Source organism: Prionailurus viverrinus, chromosome B2 (assembly GCF_022837055.1).
Source record: "Prionailurus viverrinus isolate Anna chromosome B2, UM_Priviv_1.0, whole genome shotgun sequence".
In the NCBI taxonomy this organism is placed as follows: Eukaryota; Metazoa; Chordata; class Mammalia; order Carnivora; family Felidae; genus Prionailurus; species Prionailurus viverrinus.
The window spans coordinates 72,093,149-72,114,333 of NC_062565.1; the positions used below are offsets into that span (position 1 = coordinate 72,093,149).

Consider the following 21,185-nt stretch of genomic DNA (forward strand, 5'->3'; position numbering starts at 1 on the left):
GATGACTGAGAAATCAGGAAAGCTACCAGAACGGCTGCTTTAAGATGTATCACATCTTAAAGTCATCCTAGATAAGGAATCTTATAAAGTGTAGAAAGAGCTGAATGATCTAATGTAAGAACACAAGAGCTCCTCCACTTTATTTTTGGAACCAAAAAACCCCGCAGCATGAAAAAGTGTTAAGCTAACATTTGAAGCAACAAATGGAAGGATAATTTAGAAGAAAATGGTATGTTTTATGTCTGGATCCAAAAGCTCTTCCAAAGGCAACTAATTTTTACAGTAAAAAATGCCACAATAAAAAAAGAAGCTTTTCACCAGAAGTTTTAGGCACCCAAGTTCTAATTTCACTTCTTTTCTACATTAGTAATTGGCAGTGGAAGAGAATTCAGAATACTAACAACTGAATCAAATAAATATTTAGCAGATAATTTACGTAATAAACTGATTAACAGAAAAAAATCATTTTTTTCCCACAGCAGTAGTATATTTATTGTGCTGAAATCAGGTAGCGGGGAATGAATAGGTCTGGGGAAGCAGTACAGAATGTTCACAAAGATTTACAAGTCTCCAGTCATTCCACACCAAGCAGCAAAGACAAAGGTGTTGAATCCTCTCAGGCCAAACTGTTATAAGTTTTGCAAATATTCTGTATTTCTCATGACTGCATGCCTTTGGGGGAAAAAGTGGGTAACTTTAATGCACAATAAATATGTTATAGTTTACAAAATATTCTGAAATAGTTTGTCTGCACAAACAGCATACATCCTGCACCATGCAGTTTTGACATGTTGAGATAGTTAAAATATTCATGCTTTTTTTTTCTTCTGTCACATTTTCTCTTTCAATAATGATCCCTGGTCAACATCCCCTACCAATTCAACCTATGCAATAAGACAATGTACAAGTCTCTTTCCTAGTCTATTTCCAGTTGCTCATTTATATTACATAAAACACTTTATTTGTCAAAAGCAAATTTAATTTTCTGGTTCTGACTACTCTTACTTTTATTCATTTTGTGTCTTAACAATTAACACCTTATAACAATCACACTAAATTTAATGATCTTTAGCACCAAGGAGTCAAGAATATTGCCCCAAGATGGGTATACACTTCATATCTAGTTAATAAATAAGATCTTGCAACTTTGTCACAAGGAAAATATCATTCCAAAATTAAACACATTGAAAGAGAAGGATCGTTTCACGAAACATTGGGTGTATGCTATTTGTAAAAAACGCAAAAAAAATACTAGCGGATTCGAAAGTGATTAAAATTTACATTAGAGGACTCCTTGATTTTTTAATTAAAATTTATTTAATTTTAAATGTTCTTTCCAACATAAGAGGTAGGTATATTTCCACATATGAAAAATCGGTAACAGCCACAAATCAAAACAAGGAAAGCCTGATAAAAATCAACATACTCTCTTCTAACAGCACATAAGTGTAACTCTTCTGTGATGTTACTAATAAAGACATGAGTTGTTTCATGTTCCAATCAGACAATAATCTTAATTTTCATAATATATTTCTGATAGTAACACGAGTATTAAAAGGCTGCCTTTTCATCACAAAAATTGTTTCCCACAGTGATTTGTGCCGCAAGTCATGGTGACCTTTGGGTCGCTAGACAGGCTTTTACTGTAATTCTTTCTTATTTTCACCAACACCATCATCATCAAGCCTCTAAGAGTCTACAGAGATCATCAGGTTTTTTAAATTTAATTACAACCAAAAGGGTATATTCAGACTAGAGGTGGAGAGATTCGACCATTCCAGTCAGCAAATGAATCCAAATGTGCAAATTTTAAAGTATCTACAGTTCCAGCTTTGGACCAGAAAATGTTAGATAACTGATTTTCATCAGTAGGCAATAATAATTTAGCCAAAAAATTCATACTGTGTTTCTGTGATCATCAGACTGAAGAATGACTGTATATAAGATACATGAAAAATCTCATGCATTAGACAACAGATGTGAACAGAGGGAGAGCCTCCCAAGTCACATAATGATTGCTTTGGTCTGGACAACATCAAGGCTAATAAAAAAAATGTTTAAAATAAAACTTCATAAATAAAACATCCGGATATTGTATTTAACACTTTACTCTATCTAAAGGTTACTAATACATAGAGCACATTTGTCTTTTTCTCCCCACCCCAAACCCTCATTTGCTTCTTTTTCCCTGAAATTTTATATGAAATGGGAGCTTCCTCACTGTCAACAACAGTTAAGGCCCAGTTCAATTTACTCTCCTTTTGCTTTTCCATTTTTCTGCTTTTTTCCATTTTCTATTACTAGTTGTTTCTCTGATTTGCTCACACCATTTGCTGAAATACCATTCACAGCTGTTTTTCCAGCTTTTGCTTTCTTAGGCTCTTTGTATGTCCGAACATAGAAGTTAAGAAAGAGAAATATGAAGCTGATTGCGTAGGCGATGAGAGCCCAGTGCATCCATTTGGGGAAGGGGCAATCAGTGTACAGAGACAGTGCTGTGTGCCCGATGGTCACGTGGAACTGAACCTGAAAAACAAAACAAAACAACGATGCAGGATACATTTACTGCAAATAGTAAATAACCTTTAACAACACCAGAATCCTCTGCCTGGCTAAGATAGGGCCTAATCTTGCCACACTGTTCAAAGTTTAATAGCTCTCGGGCTCCCACACCCAACTCCAGCTCCCTGTCCTTCCCTCAGGAAGGGCTTCCTGACTTTTTGGTTTTTTTCTTTTTCTTTTCCTGACTTTTTTTGTTGTTTTTCCTGCTGGTACAAAGTACCTCCATCCAGCTGGCCCTCTCTATCCCATTCATCAGGGTTTTTGTTTTGTGTGCACTTTCTTCTTTAAAACAATTAAAGCTATCTGGAATTCTTAACTTCTTGGTTGTCCATCTTTCCACTAGTATATAACTCCAGAGGGTAAGGCTATGTGTTGCTCCCTGAGGATTCCTGAGTCCTTGGCACAGGGTCTGGATTCCATGAGTATTTGTTGGATAATGCTGAATAATGTTATTAATGAGAGGGAATATCAATGGCCTAACAGAATAAAGTAAATAGTACCGTATGCCCTTTTTGATATTTGTTTTCCTCTCACATTTTAACTAATTTCTTTCCACAAAACTGTAAGCTGGTACAAATCCTTTTAAAACTGAAACTACCAAAAGGGTTTTTTATTTCTTACAAAATAGCACACAGGTAAAACTGCATTTGAATTAACACTATCCTTTACAAACTAAGATTTTTAGTAAAATTTAGTAGATATTTGAGAATAAGTGCAAAAAGAGAGAATCACTTTCAACTTTAAAAGTTTTTAAAATTTTTTTTAATGTTTATTTATTTTTGAGAGACAGTGAGAGAGAGAAAGAGAGACAGAGTGTGAGTGGAGGAGGGGCAGATAGAGAGGGAAACACAGAATCCAAAGCAGGCTCCAGGCTCTGAGCTATTAGCACAGAGCCCGATGTGAGGCTCGAACATCACAAACCACGAGATCATGACCTGAGCTGAAGTCAGACGCTCAACCGACTGAGCCACCCAGGCACCCCCAACTTTGAAAGTTTTTAAAAGAAGAAAAGCCAGGGGCACCTGGGTGGCTCAGTTGGTTAAGCGTCCAACTTCGGCTCAGATCGTGGTCTTGCGGCTCGTGAGTTTGAGCCCCGTGTTGGGCTCTATGCTGACAAACTGCTCAGAGCCTGGAGGCTGCTTTGGATTCTGTGTCACCCTCTCCCTCTGTCCCCCTCCCCTGCTCATGTTCTGTCTCTGTCTCTCAAAAATAAATGTTAAAAAAAAAAAGAAATTTTTAAAATAAAATAAATGAATAAAAATAAAAGAAGAAAAGCCAAAAATTAAGAAGCTTTTTAATTCAGATAAGGCAAATCAGTTTAAATTCCAATATATCAATAAATGAATGACTCTCAGTAGAAGAATTATGAATTCCATAGTGTTAACAAGGGTTAGCTTTTTATAAGATTAACTGATATGATTGGCTGTTATGAGAACTTCTGGCTTGAAAATACTGTGCTCTTCACAAAATTAACATCCTATTTGGAATGGGCAATTGTGGTTTCTCTTTTAAGCACAGCACTATCTAAGTTAATTATTATATAAATATTACTAAAATAATTTATTCCATGTAAGCCCTAAATTTATATCAGACTAAAGAACTTTAAATTCTCTACGACAAAATCCAGATTTTAAGAAGTTTTGATTTCACACTGGTTCTTAGAACCTAAGTCACCAAAAGAGTATGTATGTATATAGGTGTGATCAAGTGTGGCATCACTCAAGGAGACTATGGTGAAGACTCCCAACAAAATAGATACAAAGTTCAGACGACTTCTGTCATCTCTTCATTTTCTTGTGACCATTTACTGATGACTGAGAAAAATGAATTACACAAACTATATAAACAGCTTAAAGATAAACTGGAGGAAGCCTCCTGCAGCATTTTAGTTACAAATGAATCTTTCACACCCAGCATTCCCCAAAAGTTGTGTTTCCTGTTCGGCCAGCCAACTGTTTAGCAACTTAAAGCAGAGATGAATAATATTTCCAAATGTGATTCCACTGATAAATTGTGTACATGCTATGATTACAGCAAATTATAATAAATTCCAAGGCTTGAAGAATAGCTATCAGGTTGGTGTTGGATTTCCAGTTTGATTACTGGGCTAGCGCCTCTCTCTGAATGTTTCACTGATATATCCAGATGCTGCAAGAAGTCCCACTAGGCATATGTGCTGAAAATTGTCGCCTCTAAAGGCTAGCATTTGAAAAAACCTAGCTTTGCTCTCTAAGGACTATGTGTTAGGGAATTAAGAGGAGTTCTCTTGTCCTTATTCCCTTCCTTTACCCCACCCCTTCCTTGGTTCTGTACCTTCTCCTCAACTTTCATTCTCTAAACGTATGGGTTCTGTTAACAAGGACTGAAAAATGGAACAGAAAACAAAATTCAAGCAAGGGCAGGATGAAGAGAGGTAATAGTAACATTTTAAATTAGAAAAAATCACCTGAGAAAGAAGTTACACTATTTTTCTGGTCATATATGAGTTTATGTACTTTATGGTGTACTTCGAACATTTCTCTTAGAGAGACCAGAGTTGTATTTAGCCTTTTAAGAGTATCTTAAAAGTTAGTGGCAGTGACAACTAGGTCTATGAACAAGAAGCTCAGAGTTAAGCAGCCTCAACTCCCACATCTAGAGCACAGAGAAAGTCGACTTTGTAACAGAAAGTTGTCGAAGATAACTTAGCCCTTCAAAATTAGTAAATTCAGGGGTGCCTGGGTGGCTCAGTCATTTAAGGTTCAACTTCAGCTCAGGTCATGATCTCGCAGTTCATGAGTTCATGCCCCGTGTTGGACTCTGTGCTGACAGCTCAGAGCTTGGAGCCTGCTTCGGATTCTGTGTCTAACCTCTCTCTGCCCCTCCCCCACTCGCACTCTGTCTCTCTCTAAAAATAAATAAACATTAAAAAAAACTGCATTTAAAATTAGTAAATTCAAACATTTTCAGCGTTTCACCACAAGAAACTTTAGAAGCATTTCACTCACCAGCTGCAACATGGTCAAGTATTTTTTCCACCAGAGATATTTCTGAATCCATGGGCCAAATGCAGTTAACCCATAGTATGAGTACATAATCACATGGATGAAGGAATTCAGCTGTGCTCCGAAAAATGCTTCAGAAAAACAGAATCACAAGATACAGAAAACTTTAGTAGGCAATAAACCATCTGAACATAAAATAAATGAATCCACATTATTTTTTAACATTTAATCTTGGGTACAGATTAGGAATAAAAAGTTGTAAAGTAGTACTAACGGAAAACATTTCTCTTCAGATCATGCTAGGTATTTTTAAAGTTTAGACTCAGGCTTTTAGCATATTAAAAAAATGAGTGTTCTTCAAATGCAAAGGATTATCAAAGTGGCAAGGTTCCAAATGGAGCACCCCAGTGGCTTCAGTATGCCCTAATATAGAACTACTACCTATATTATTTTTCATGCTTGGGGAAAAAAGTCATGGTACATGTAATTGTATAAGTAGATTTTTAAAGCCTCATTATTGCCTTTAGATGTGCCCATAAATATACCTACGAAAAAATCGTACTTATTTCTTACTTTTCTAACAGTTTTAAATGAAAATAGAAGGTGAACTGTACTACTGTAATGACCCGTACCCTGGGTCTCCAACACAGCAATAGTCTGTTTCCAGCTCAGTGATGTAAATCATCTTCAATCTACATCTGAAAAGCTGAAGACAGATCTTGGACAAACTGTGAATTCAGATCCTCTTTAACAAGGCTATATACGATTTCCTTTGAGTAAGATTCAACAGGTTCATTTAAGGCCTGTTTTAGAGCAGTAATGAGCTCTGGGCTTGGAACTGGAGACGGAAACTTCAAACTCAGGAGTTACAGCTTAGTGCCCTTTGAATCAGAACAACTACAATTGCTTATCAAAATATCATTTGCCACATTTAAGATTAGTTTATGCTTATCTCTGAGACCAATCTTTAGGAATTTAAGTAGCCACAGATAAAAAGCTAAAGTTTCACTTTGTTCAAATTTCTTTAAAATGAAATTAACACAGAAATAATTAACCATGAAAGTAAGTTAAAGACCAAGTCAAATTTCCAGCTTATAATTACTTTTCCACACAACACATTTATATAACTTAATATATGCAGATATGTTCCTGAAAATGCTCACCTTGTCCCCCGGCGACCCACTTAATTCCAATCCACCACAGTGTAAACATTGTACAGTGATGATATACATGAAGGAAAGAGACTTGGTTGTTTTTCTTCCTCAGGATAAAAAATACGGTGTCCAAATACTCAACCCCTTTAGATACAAAGTACCACCACAGAGCAGCAGCTATCTGTAAAAAAAAAAAAAAAAGGGGGGGGGCACGTTATAAACACCAGAGTGACACTGTATTATATGGCTTTCTATTCATTCTTAGTCCTAAACAATCTTCATTGCACAAAATGTATGAGGCATAGAATCATTTTTGCCTAAGTAGGTGTGAAACCTAGGCATCTCTCCATGAGGTGGGGGGGGGTGGGGTGGGCAGGCGGGGGGAGATGAGAAAGAAAGGGTCCAAGGCTATATCTACACAGTGGCAACAGTTTAGAGAAAATTTCTAGTCTGCTACATAGCGAGATGACCTGAAGTACCAAACTGCTGAACACAGAGCCGTAAACACCTTCACACTACTGTTTTTCAATATGGTAGAGAAACAGAGATAGTTACTTTGTAAAGGTTATTTCAGATGTTCATGCTTAGCCTATATTAAACCAGATATTCTTGCAAGTATGTTTGGGTAGCTCCTGTCTCTGTTAGTGTCTGTCTGGCACTTTAACATGTGCAACAAAGTAAATACCTAATCATAGCATTTAGTATTAGGCAGTAAAATCTTTAAAGTAGTGAGTTGAAACAAACAAACAAACAAAAGTAACAAATATTTCCTAGGTCATAAATATAATCCTACTTACATGAATAAGTCTTTTCTTTTCCTGGGCTCTAATTAAGACACCAGATGGTGCAGAAAGATTATGTTACATGCTGAGATTAAGGATCCAAGGATCCAGTGAGAGGTGACCTCTGTAAATGTTTTAAAATATTTTCCAAGAACCCTACTATGATAGTAACCTAAACTCAACTTTTTTTATATTAAGTAATTTCTCTGATATGTATCCTATGTACCAACAACAAAGAAGACAGTACATAACTGAACTGTTTATAAATCTTTTGTGTGTCAAAGGTGACTGGAAAGTAAAATATGGTAACATTATATTATCAATGCTTTATTTTTCTGCAAATATAATAAAAACTGAGTTTATGCCTATACAGATTGTGCTATGCTTAATTTACTAAACATTACATAGTTTATAAAACATTTGTTTTCCCTCAGACTCTTAACAAATGAATTAGACTCTCTTTATAAGTTTCTATTCTTGACTGGAACCAACAAAACTCCAAAATGTCATCTTTACACTAAACATGGAATTTTCTAAGTACTGCATTCTGGTAATCCAGAACAAATGCACTCTCCCACAGCCAAATGGGACATGATGGCCATGAAAATATTTTCAGTTATATGCTTTTAAAGACACACACAGCTTTACTGACACACCACGATCCTATCCACTTTTGCCACTCTACAAAAGTACATTTTCAGAGTGGAGATTATAAAATTAAACCCACTTCTACTGACGAATGGTATTTTTAATGTACTTACCCTAACTTCATGAACATTATCAGAATAATCCACACTCTGGCAAATATAGCTATATCCTGCATTATATGATCCCATGAATAACTGGAAAAAAAGGGGAATAATATTTAAAGTAAAGTTTTAGTAGATACAGAATTTTAAAAACTCTAAATACAATATGCAACCTTTCAAATTATTTTAAAAAGCAATATTGTCTAAAAAATTCAAATGCATTAAACATTTAAGGTATTAGAATTTCTAAAATTTGCTGTGTGTCAAGTTACTCTCAAATTGAAATCTAAATTAAAAATCACCAGTAACTCATTGACTGAGGCTTCAAATCTATCTACTTTATAATATTAAGAGAATTTTTGATTAACTATGACTCAGATCTAAGCGTGACACTGATTTCTTGCTCCAGAGTGGTTTTTATCTAACAAATGAGGTCAAAGTATCTAACTAAGTTAAATAAAAATTGTTATGAAGTTGAGATTCTATAGGCTAAGTTGTCAAAGATTTCTTTAAAAGAGAGTACTATTTATTTTCCTAGCCTCACCACTCCCATTCTCTGGGTTCATACAGACTTTTAATAAGGAGTCTCTTTGGAAACAAAATCCTTCCACTCTTACAACTTAAAAAATGCCTGTGTCGATCTAGCCTTTAGGATTTCTTTCCAGAATGTCAGGGAGCATTTGCTGGTGACCAGAAAAGTACATGATGATTAACAGTGTGTAACAGTTAACTCATTTTAGTTGCAACCCAAAATATAATGACATAATGTAATAGGATTTCACTTGAAATCAGTATGTTACACCTGCATATTTTAATCTGTTACCAAATCTGAAACTGCTGAATAAGAATTATAAATAAACAACAGCAACTATTTACTGACTATTTAATATGTGCCAACACTATCAAAAATTATTTCACTTATTTCTGACCTAGAAGGCAGGTATTATTCCCATTTTAAAGATGGAGAAAATGAGTCTCAGAAAAGTTAAATAACTTTTAGTGTCAGAACAGTTAATAGGGGTTATTTTGGAATCTAGTGTGTCTGCTTCAAAATTCCATTTTAAAACAACTGTTCCATACTTTCTGTATATTTCATATTTTTGTTACCCAAACATGAAAAATGTCAATAATACAAAATTTACCTTTTAGACTAGCTAACGGTTATCTTGGGGTACAATATTACATGATGGTTTTACACATTCTAATTTCTTAATTTCCAATAACCCTGGGGAATTACAAGGTGACTTTAGTAAACCTACCTCTCTGAAGATAAAAAGGTTAAGCAAAACCATCCCAAAATTATAGATAATGAGTACTAAGCGCATCTGGAAAGGTTCTCGGTCCTTCATCCATTTTGGACCCAGCCACACGAACAAGAGATAAAAAGTACTTATACAAAGTGTAGGCCATGGAGACTGCATCAGAGGCCAGTTCTCCACACGTTTATCTACAGAAAGAACAAAGTGATATTAAATTCATTAAACAATACATTCTTTTGAAATGAATTTCTCAGGAATTATAATATTTCAACTTAGCTTTTTTCCTAATTTGACCAAACGCAAGTCATTTTTCTCTGAGTCACAACAAAAATACATGGCATTAAAACCAAAGAAATGAGACCAATTCCTGTGAGTAGCTTTTGAAAATTATGTTTCACTCCTATGGCACACATTAAGTTTTATAGAGAACCTAGAGAACAAAGACAAGAAATCAACCTTGCTAAAAACACAGAACAAGCTGGGGGTGAAAAGTTAACAAAAGACTTCATAGACAGAAAATAAATTTTTTTAAACGTTTATTTATTATTTTTGAGAGACAGAGTGCGAGTGGAGGAAGAACAGAGAAAGAGGGAGACACAGACTCTGAAGCAGGCTCCAGGCTCCGAGCTGTCAGCACAAAGCAACGATGCGGGGCTCGAACTCACGAATCGTGGAATCATGACCTGAGCTAAAGTCAGACGCCTAACAGACTGAGCCACCCAGGCGTCCCAGAAAATAAATATTTTAAGGAGAAACTTGTCATTCATATCAAACATATGAGATTTATCAGAGCAGTTTGGAAGCTGCTCCCTCCCTACCTAAAGCAAAGCAGGAAAAAATAGCAAACTGAAGAGGTGGAGCAATGCAAGCAATTGCCTGGCATACTTTTGGACACTAAGACAAGAGTATAGTTATATTTGTGTGATTAAATTAGGGGGGACTACAGTTCTATAATTTATTTAAATGGAAATCACCATATCCAAGACATTTCCATTATATTCAAGACATTGAATATAACCAACTTATGAGCTCTTCTCTAAAGCTATAAGCATTTACTTCACATATGTGCAAGTATTTCATTTAAAATGAGTCAATTGTCCTTAATATTCAGATATGCAACCTTGAATCAATTTTACAATAGAGCTCTGCCACAAGTAACATTTCTAAGAGAAGCATGATAATGAAATACAGGGCTAACAAAGATTAATATTCTAATAAATTATAAAAAGATAGTGAAATTTATATTTCTAAAGGCTAACCAGTATTTTACAGGTTGTGAATCTAATGTCTAGTTTATGCTTGGTAATGCAAAACGTTTCCTTGTTCCATGCTGAAGAATAGGATGTACTTTTAAAATAGCAACAACAAAAAAATCCTGTCTTTCAATCCATTCCTAAAATCTAGCCTGAATAAATTTAACTTAATTACTCATTACAATATCCCACCATTTAAAATGTCAGTTTTACTGAGATTATATATGCAGAAGAGTTCTGGATTAGATAATTAGGTTTCAAAATAACTTACTTAAAATTAGTCTGTTTCTATACACTATTGATAGAAAATAAGATAAAAGGAAGGAAATGGAAGTAGAACAATGTTTAATAACATAGTCTCCCAAGTCAGGAAGTGACATAATAACTATGGTTTCTATGAAATAAGAGTTGTTAGAAACATGGGCTAGTGACTTGAAAGAAAAACACATATGAAAACAAGAAAAAACAAAAACTGATTTTATTTCAGAATTTACAGGAGAGGCTTACTATCTACTAATGGAAATTATGGTTATGCCACTCAAATCAAAACATATTCCAGAGTTAAAAATAAACTAAAACACAAGACAGGAGAGAATAGTCCTCTTATAAAGAGGGTGTGGCTTAAAAGATGAGTGGCTGACTTTTGTTGAAGGCATCGTGCCACAATGGTCTTATCACTGATTGTCTGCTTTTCTTTAATATTGTCATATTATCCTGCTATGACCATATCTTTCTATGCCAAAGTCCCCCCTTAAAACATGGCATATTTATCCACTTAGATATTTATTTCCTATAGGAAAAAAACTTAATACAAATCCCTAAATCCTAGTAGCTTGTGGTGTCCTATTCCTTTCTAGAAACTAGAGGGCAGACATTGTTTTTCCAAGTGTTTGAAACAAAGAGCAAAAGGTGTCTGTTATGAGATAATCCACATAGCAAAGAAAGGAAGATAAATTCATCTGAAAGGAGATTCTAATTTCTAACATCACAGATTATATCACACTCTTATCACACACCGAATTCCTGCTGATTTCAAAGTTAAGTTCTGAACAAGTAGAAAGCAATTAGAGAAAAAGGTCCAAAAATTTTCCCCAAATCAAGAATGAATAAAAATGTTCATTCTTTTTGATATACAGTGTGGGTAGCCTGTACCATTCTCTTATTCAACAGAGAAGTTTAAAGAGAGAACTAAGAAAGACACCAAGAGGAAGGGACACAAGTAAGAAGCTGGAGATCTGACAATATGAAACAACAGAGGCCAACATAAGAGTAAAAAGGTGGAGGGGAGTAGGTAAGAAATAACAGAGATACTAGAAAAGGCATTTGAGACTCTATCAGTAAACAGATGGGCTGAGTTTTAATATCAGCTCTGCCACCATTTAAGGGCACCATCTGTCTTCATCCTGTTCATCTATAAAACCTATTGGAGAGAAGGGGAACTAGATTAGTATTTCCCCAACTTTAATTAGAAAAACAATCACGGTGAGGGAAAGCATAGCTTAAATGCAGGTTCTGACTCAGTAGGTCTTGGATGTAGTCCACTTTTAGGAAGATTCTGCATTTTCTAGGAAGCTCCAATGGATGCTATGTCAATATTCCATGGCCCATCCTCTGAGTAGCAAGAAGTTACATAATCTCTTAGGGTTTTTTTATTTTAATTTCTGAAAGTTGTTACTTTTAAAAAATGATAATTAGGAAGAAGAATGAAACTTAAGGTGAGGAAAACTGGGTCCAAAAAATGGGCAATTTTCACTGGTCAGGGAACACATTTTGCATGCCAGAGTACCCGACATTTCTATTCCACTGCGGCACTCATCACACTGTCCTATACCTTCTTTTAAAATGCAATGTCCCTGAAGGCAGGGGCTGTGTCTTTCATTCGTGTACTGCAATGCTCATGAGGGTGCCTAAACAACATTTATTTGATACATAAATTATGAGTGGTTGATTTGTTTTTCCATTTTAGTCCTTTATTCTTGATACCTTCAAATGAAATCCAACAGTGCATATACTGATATTCCAGGTTTCTTCAGTGCCCAGCAACCCTTTCTACAGCTCCTCCCAGATCTTCCTCTATGGGACATATAACTTGAACCCAAGTCAGCACTTCAACCCAGTATTTAGGGGTAAATGTGTGCTCTCTCTCTCTGCCTCAGTGTCTTTACTTCATTGCTTTCTCCAGGGAAAAAAGGCAATGCCTCCCATTTCTATATCCAACATTGCAAGTCATGTGTTCATTTAGCAACCACTTAACAAAACCATCTTCAGACTATAAAAGTCCATAGTTCACACCGTATCTTTCTCAAAATAGCCCACCAGTTCACCAGGGTCAGAAAGCCCTCAAGAATTCCACCTGCAATAAGCATTATGGAAGTTGTAGTAACTGTCAGCAATCTGAACACAGCATCACAACCCCCATCCTATGGTGATATTTGCATATCTCTCCATGTCTCTGCAGTTACTTGTGTCTTTCTAAATTTATTTGCATAAATATTTCCTTTAGTACTTCTGACAAGATGCGTATATCCAATACTTCTTTTACTTGTTCCCTTTTCCACTAAAAAGGATGAAGTGAGTCACAATAGTGTCATACAATAATATGAAAATTCACTATTACTAACCGGTCCCCCACACAAGTCTTGAGCCAAAAAAAAAAAAAAAAAAAAAAAAAAGAAAGAAAGAAAGAAAGAAAGAAAGAAACGAAAGGAAAAGAAAAGAAAAGAAAGAAAAAAGATGTGGAGTTAGAACAGTAAAAGAAGATCATGAATACTAAAGCTTTTATTTATTTTATATAATCTTAAACTAATGAATTATCCAGCCTGTCATTAACTCAAATGTTTCAATAACATTTTTACATGTTGCCTTTCTTCTAAGAAAGATGTGTACATCTGCTTAGATTCTTTGTTTCTTCCAGTTCTATCGAGACATAATTGACATACTTCACTATGTAAGTATAAGGCATACAGCATGATGGTCTGATTTACATATACTGTTAAATGATTACCACAATAGGTTCAGCTAACATCTATCTTTTCATAGATAAAACAGAAAGAAAACAATAAAGGGAAAAAATGGTTTCCTTGTGATGAAAACTCCTAGGATTTACTCTCATAACAACTTCCATGTGTATCATACAGCAGTGTTTGCTACAGTCATCATATTGTACATTACACCCCTAGTGCTTATTTATTTTATAACTGGAAGTTTGTGCCTTTTGACCACCTTCTTCTAACACCCCTTCCCCCTTCCCTTGGTAAGGACAAATCTGATCCCTTTTTCTGAGTTTTGTTTATTTGTTATAAACAGGATATTTTAAAGGTAAATTAAATCTTCTATTCATTTGAGTTACACTGAATCTAAATGTAGATTACACACATTAGAGTAAATGATGAGATATTTCCAATATGCTGTCAATATCCTAATTCTACACAGTTGTGGACAGGAATTCACACCATGAATTTATTAGGAAAAAAACAAGAGAGAAAACAATTCAACTGAAATCCTACTCCTCCTGCCACCACTGAAGTCAAACTGTCATCAAGGAATACCCAAGATTCAAATGGGTTTTATATAACATTCTTAGAAATTCTCTATTTGTACAGTTTGGGGGGAGGGGATCAATATGGCACAAATATAAACTGACTCTAGTTGACTTGTCAAATTGTCTTATTTTTATATTTTATATCTAAGTTTATTAACATGTTTATGCCTCCATGTCTTAGTGATTTTGCTCTTATTTTGAGCTTATCAACAATTTTAAGCCATTTGTATTACATGTAAACCTTTACCTAAAGGAGGGCTGTACAATTGTAGATTTAGATATGATCTCTATATATTAAAAATGAAATTCAGAGAAGTCAAAAGCCTCATGTAGCCTAGCAGGTATTCCAATACCACTCAGTTTTCATGTCCATTAATTTTAAGAGAGATGATTTCCATCAATTTGTTCCATCAATTTGATACCAATACCAAATTTTGGGTACAAATGGTATGTTAAGATAGAATTGTGACTATCAATCATGTTTCTTTAAGGGAAAGAAAATAAGAGAGACCTACAAAAGTTCCCTTAGTAGAAAGAAGGACAAGAGATACTCACACTAAGTTTCATACTTTTTTAGGTGCTACATCTAACACACCTGGTCTAGGATCATGAATGCTTTGGAAGCCATAACACAAAGAAAGGTGGGAAAAAACTAAGGATGTCCAGCCTGGAGAAAAGAAAGAGGACTCATCAAATACTAAAAGACCTAAAGAGAGCTCAGATTTATTCTCTAATTCCATAGAATTAGAACCAATGAAAAGAAGTTTTAGGAAGCTGAATTACACCTAAATTCAGAAAATTTCTAAGAACTTGGTCTTTCTTTTTGTAAGAAGAAAGAGCTGTCTTCTTTGGCAATGAGTTCCTTATCCTAGTTTTAAATTAAATTTAAGCAAACCTAGAGCTAAATATTGTAGCACATCAAGTTCAGGAGCAAGAGACTATTTTAACAATAAGAATTACTAAGATACATTATCTTAACTCTTTCAGGCCCTTAAGAGTTAATTTTTTTCCTCAGGAAATAGTTTCCATTTAGAACATTTTGATTGTTTCATAAAGCTCATACCAAGTGAGAATGATTTATTTACAAACATTCGTTCAGTCAGTAATCATAAAATTTCATTCGTATTAAAAGGTCATGTAATAGTTACACAACTGTATGTGTCAAAACTCACACACTTTTAAATAAAAAGAGTTAGTTTTATTATGTGTAGATTATACCTTTACAAATGGGAGGTAAAATGGTCTATCTGAAGTGGAGCTTCCTTCAAACATGCTACACCAACAGGTTTTTATTCTTAACCTGATCTGTATCTTAAAATCACACAGCATGATGGATACATAGAATAGACTTTGAAGTGAGACTCTCCACCCCTTCTGAGCTAAGTGATTGGGGCAGGTAGTCTGGTTCCTGACCTGTCAAAACTCATTTACTAGAAAAGGAGACAGACATAAAAAATCTATTGCTTTGCAGGACAATGAGCACAATATAAGAGAAGACAATTAAGAACAGTGGTAGGACAGGGGACAAGATGGACTGCAGGGATAGACATCTGAATTGTTTCTTGAAGGAAAGAAGAGGAATTTGCCAAACAGAACGAAGGCCTTCTTACAGACAGAAACATATGTATAAAAAGCCCCAAGTCAAGAAATAACACATTTATTCTGAAAACTAAGCAGGCCTCGGGTAGAGGATATTTACAAAGGAAGATGGCAGGAAATGACTGGAGATTATGGGTCAGATCAGACCTAGGAGAGTCTTACAAGCTATGCTGAAGAGGCTAGAATCTGTCTGGTAGATAATGGAGAGATGCTTAATTGGTTAAAAATAGGGGATCACGTTTAGCTTATAAAAAATAATGGCAGAAGCAGTGGGAGATGGACTGAAGGGGAAGAGGATACATCAAGAGGCAAGGAAACCAGTTGGATCAGTGGTTCTCAAACATCTCTGTTGCCAGGCCACCCACATAAGAACCATCTGCTTGTTAAAAGTATAGATTGTTGGGCCCCACCCTAGATCTACTGAATCAAAATCTCCATGGATAGGGCCAGGACTGTGACCTCAAAGTTCCTCTGGTGATTCTGGTGGGCAGTCAGACTTGGACACCACTATAATGCAAGAAATGACGGAAACCTGAATTAAGAGGGCTGCACTGGTGATGAACATAGGCAGACATGAAAGTAATCTCTACAGACGTGGTGACTGATGCAGATGTAAGAGCTAAGGGTGAAAGAAAATTCAAAAGTACTCCCAGATTTCTGGCATGGCTGGTGGCAGAAGTGGTGAAACCATGATCCTGGCCGGAGCATAAAAGGAGAGGAACAGATCTGGAAGGAGATCCAGGACAGAGCATAAAGGAAGAGAAATGAATCTGGAAGGAAATGACCAGGTGACTTTTTAAACATCCTGTGTCTGAAGTACTTGTGTGTGTCTGAAGTACCTGGGTGGACGTATCCAGTAGGCCTTGTGGCTGCAGAGAACTACCAGGGTTAAAGACACATGGAAGAGTCACTGGCAATGTGACTCACTCACATCGAGTTTGAGGTCACAAGGGAAAGAGCATGTGGAATGAGAGAATAAAATGAACAAGGAATGAAGCCTGGGGAACACTTAAGGGAAGAGTGGGAGAAATGGAAGTGAAGCAACCAGAGAAAAAGGAAAGGAGAGTTAAGATGTTTCCAAAAGGATGGGGTAAGCGACGGACACTTACAGATGGAGAATCAACTGTTCTTTTCTTTTCAATCAGGAAATAGTAACTACTTCACAGGTTGATGTGTGATGATTAAATGTAAAAGCTGTAGCACACATGAATACCACAATTGTTGTTCCTTCTTCTGTATCCTATTCCCTATCCATGCCACATCTTCACACAGGTGTGTCTTATTTCAGGAATAAGCTGAGTCCCTCCCATTAAAAGTCAAGTCCTGAGGTGCCTGGGTGGCTCAGTCAGTTAAGTTTCTGACTTCAGGTCATGATCTCACAGTTTGTGAGTTTGAGTCCCGTGTCGGACTCTGTGCTGACAGCTCAGAGCCTGGAGCCTGCATTGGATTCTGTGTCATCCTCTCTTTCTGCCCCTCCCACACCTGCACTCTGTCTCTCTGTCAAAAATAAACATTTAAAAAAAAGGTGTTTTTTTTTAAAGTCAAGTCCTGCGATGTCTTCTATGCCTTTTCTTCCTGCTCTAAAGTTCTCTAGATTGCAAATATTGACTCTCAAGTCAGCCTGACAACATTGGAATCCTAGCTCTCTAATTTACTAGGTAAATACATTGAGCAAGTCACTTAAGTCTCTCTGGCTTTATGGATGATAACAGCGTTGTTGGGAGGACTAAGATATCGCTATATGTATGGTGCCTGACACAGAATAAGAGTTCAATAAGTGTTGGCACTGTCATTATTATTGATAATAATTAAACCACTAAATCCTCTTTTCCAAGAGAAGAGCTTAACCAAATTAAAGGGAAAATACCATCAATAATAAATTGTATAAGAGTTTAAACAGAAAACAGAACATTTTTATAACTTATATACTGAGAAGACAGCACATTCTATAATTTATTCAGGAGAACGAATACATAACAAGTCTAACTTTGCATTTTGAATTATTTAGAGGCTACTTAAAAGAACAAAACCTCTTTTTTAATAAAATGTAAACCAGAGGTGCGTGGGTGGCTCAGTTGGCTAAGCCTCTGACTTTGGCTCAGGTCATGATCTCACAGTTCATGGGCTGGAGCCCCGCATCAGGATCTGTGCTTATAGCTCAGAGCCTGGAGCCTGCTTCAGATTCTGTGTCTCCCTCTCTCTCTGCCCCGCCCCCACTCGTACTTTGTCTCTCTTTGCCCCTCAAAAATGAATAAATGTTAAAAATATTAAAAATTAAAGAAAAAAAAAAAGAAAATGTAAATAAATAATATGGATTTAGTTTTCATAAATAACAAAATATTCATAATCCAATAGTTTTGAAGTAATCCAAGTCCTTTATAAACCTCTACTTATACACAAACTGTAATTAATTCTTGTAATTGATTTTTCTTAAAGCTTTTTAGAATTCAGGTTTCTACCAATCAAAATGAACTTTATTTCCCAAGTAGTCCAAGCTAGTTATCATCTTCCAAAATAAAAAGCAGTAAAATTTTTAATTTTTAGGACATACAAATTTCTAGAATTAACAAGAGTGAGCACAAGACTAGGAAATAATTCTAGTCAGGTGATGACTTAGGAACACACATGGAACAGAGGGAGTGTGGTACAGAGACAAGGGACAGGACTTGAATTAAGAACACCTGGGTCCCAGGTCTACCTATGTGCTAGCCCCATGACTTAACACCTGAAACTGTTGGAGCACACTTTCCTCTTATGTAAAATGGGGGTAATAATAAAATTACCCAAATCACAGAGTTGCTTTGAGGCTCAAATTGATAACCCTCTGTAAGAAGCCCCTTCAACATTAACTCATTTTTTATTTTAAAAGTATTAAATATGTATTTCTTTTGAAACCTTTAAAGCACACTATGATTACCTCTATTATACCATGCAACTGTCCGTTTAGTCTGTTTAAGCACATCCCACACAGACTGGGCAGGGGCAGTATTGTTATTTCTATAGCCATAAAGGCTTGTTAACAGTGGATGTACCCAGCAAATGGCTGAAGACTAGTGGACTGGATGAAGGCCGCAAAGTGTCTGGAAAATAAATATTATTATTATGACTACTGCTATTGTGAGAATAGACATTCAAGACATTTCTCAACTGCCCTTTTGATTCAGTTAAAATGAACAAGAGTTATTGATCAATATGGTTCTAAAAGGTATACAAAGTCCCTGCTGGGGTAAAAAAACAACTAAATATTCTATAAAAATCCATGCCATTGTTTGTTTTTCTTAAATATATTTTTAAAGCAATCGCTTAGGAACATTTGTAAGTCTTCTTTTTCAATATTAGTACAAAGTAGCAGATTATCAAAGAAATTAAGAGTCCTCCATTCCCTTGCTATTCCAAGTGTGATACACCAGCAGAAAAGTATCTCCTGGGAGCTAATAGAAATGCAGCATTTCAGGGGCGCCTGAGTGGTTCAGTCGGTTAAGTGTCCAACTTCAGCTCAGGTCATGATCTCACTGTTGTTGGTGGGTTCAAGCCCCGTGTCAGGCTCTGCGCTGACAGCTCAGAGCCTGGAGCCTGCTTCGGATTCTGTGTCTCCCTCTCTCTCTGACCCTCCCCCACTCACACTCTGTCTCTCTGTGTCTCTTGAAAATAAATACATGTTGGAAAAAATTTTTAAAGAAATACAGCATTTCAGGCCTCATTCCAGGACTACTAAGCCAGAATGTGTATTTTAATAAGATTCGCAGGTGATTTACACATTAAAAACTAAGAACTGCTCTAGTTTACTCATAAACGTGGGCCTATTTTATATTAAAATCCAGTCATAAAAGCTTGGTTTATTTATTTGTTCCTAGAGTCTACCTGAATCACTTTATTTTCCTTTTAACAACATCTACATCTATTTAACCTGCCATAAACAAAAACACACGCCTAACAACCAACTAGAGATACTGAGTAGCTTTGGGAGTATATTCAAGACATTGAGAAGTATGTACTATATATTTTCCAAGACTATTCATCCTTCTTTAATAAGTTAGAACCAACAGCTGTGAATCAATACCATTTTTTACACCTGTATACTAACCACTAATATACAAGTAATATTGTTAAAAATCCATTTGCCTTTACTGACTACACAAAAATAACAGTCAATGTCACACCGTACACTAGAGGAACCCCAGAGGGAAACCGCAGACTTTTTCTTAATGAGGTAGTCAATGTCTTCCTCCATTAATTATAAAGGTCATGAGGGCCAGGGCCACAGTCTTTATTCTTTGATGTATCCATATAACAACGCCTAGGATACAAGCGCCCTCAAACATTTGTTAAAAAGAAAATTTTTAATGAAAAATATAGGTAACTGTTGTCAAGATGAGTTTGAGAAGGATTTTATCTCTATGATAGGGGTAAACCGAATAACAGCATAAGGCCTTTTCTGGATTCTAGTCTAACGTGTGATGCTTAATATATTCTCAAAGCCAAGTAAGATTTTGGGTATTAGTGAGATGAAGAAGGCAGAACTAGAGGAGAAAGGGTCTTTATACAGCTGGATACAATGGACAGGTAACAATCCAAGATATACTCTGGAAGTAAAACACAGATTCTGAAGGCACTGCATGAAGGAAAGTGTAGTACGTTCCCATTGAGTCAGAGTGATGAGCAGGGAAAATTTCTGCTTTAGCCTCCCCTTACATCCTCAGGAAAAAGGGTGATGGTTTGAGTTAGGAAGAGTGCCTGGATGAATGTAAGGAAAGGGCAGACCTTGCAGAATATAGATGTGGTGCAGGCAGAGGTTCAGCGTGTGATGGGCAGACGGGAGGGAATGGAGGTCTCCACCAGCAAGGCAAAGGTAAGCTGCAGCATCTGAGGGGACGAGGGGGCAAATGGCCTGAAAGTAGTTACAACAGGAGGGCAAAAATGTTTTCTGTAACTGAGTTGTAGAACAGTCACCAAAGAGCCTGAAAGCATGGATAAAGGAGTTAAAAAATAGAGAAAAAAGGAAAGAATAAATTTGGTTCTGTCTGCCTGAGCAGAGATCATGAAAAAGGTAGAAAGTGAGACAAATGATAAAATGTCCACAGAGAGCAGATGCACAGGGGGGGATTCAGACACTGCAAAGGAGAAAAGACAATAACACAGATGAGGTGAGTGAATCATTGTGTGTTGCAAGCTGGAAGACTGATTCCTTTGAGATTTAACTTGAAAGGATTAGTACTAGAAGGAGAAGATCCAAGGAAAGTCAGTTCACTCACTTGGGAAAAGGGAATAATAATAATTTATTCTTTTCAATAAATACAGCCCA

General features: G+C 36.1%; 1 protein-coding gene across 1 annotated transcript in view; it reads right to left on the reverse strand.

Annotated features, from left to right (window-relative positions):
• Positions 1–1,298: 1,298 nt before the first annotated feature.
• The window catches only part of ELOVL4 (ELOVL fatty acid elongase 4), a 31,766-nt gene continuing 11,879 nt past the window's right edge, over positions 1,299–21,185 (reverse strand). Inside the window, exons 2-6 of the mRNA XM_047859366.1 lie at positions 9,491–9,678; positions 8,244–8,324; positions 6,710–6,881; positions 5,550–5,677; positions 1,299–2,526 (exon numbers count right to left, since the gene is read on the reverse strand). Of these exons, the coding sequence (XP_047715322.1) occupies positions 2,251–2,526; positions 5,550–5,677; positions 6,710–6,881; positions 8,244–8,324; positions 9,491–9,678 (845 nt within the window). The 3' untranslated portion in view covers positions 1,299–2,250. The remainder of the gene's footprint in view (positions 2,527–5,549; positions 5,678–6,709; positions 6,882–8,243; positions 8,325–9,490; positions 9,679–21,185) is intronic.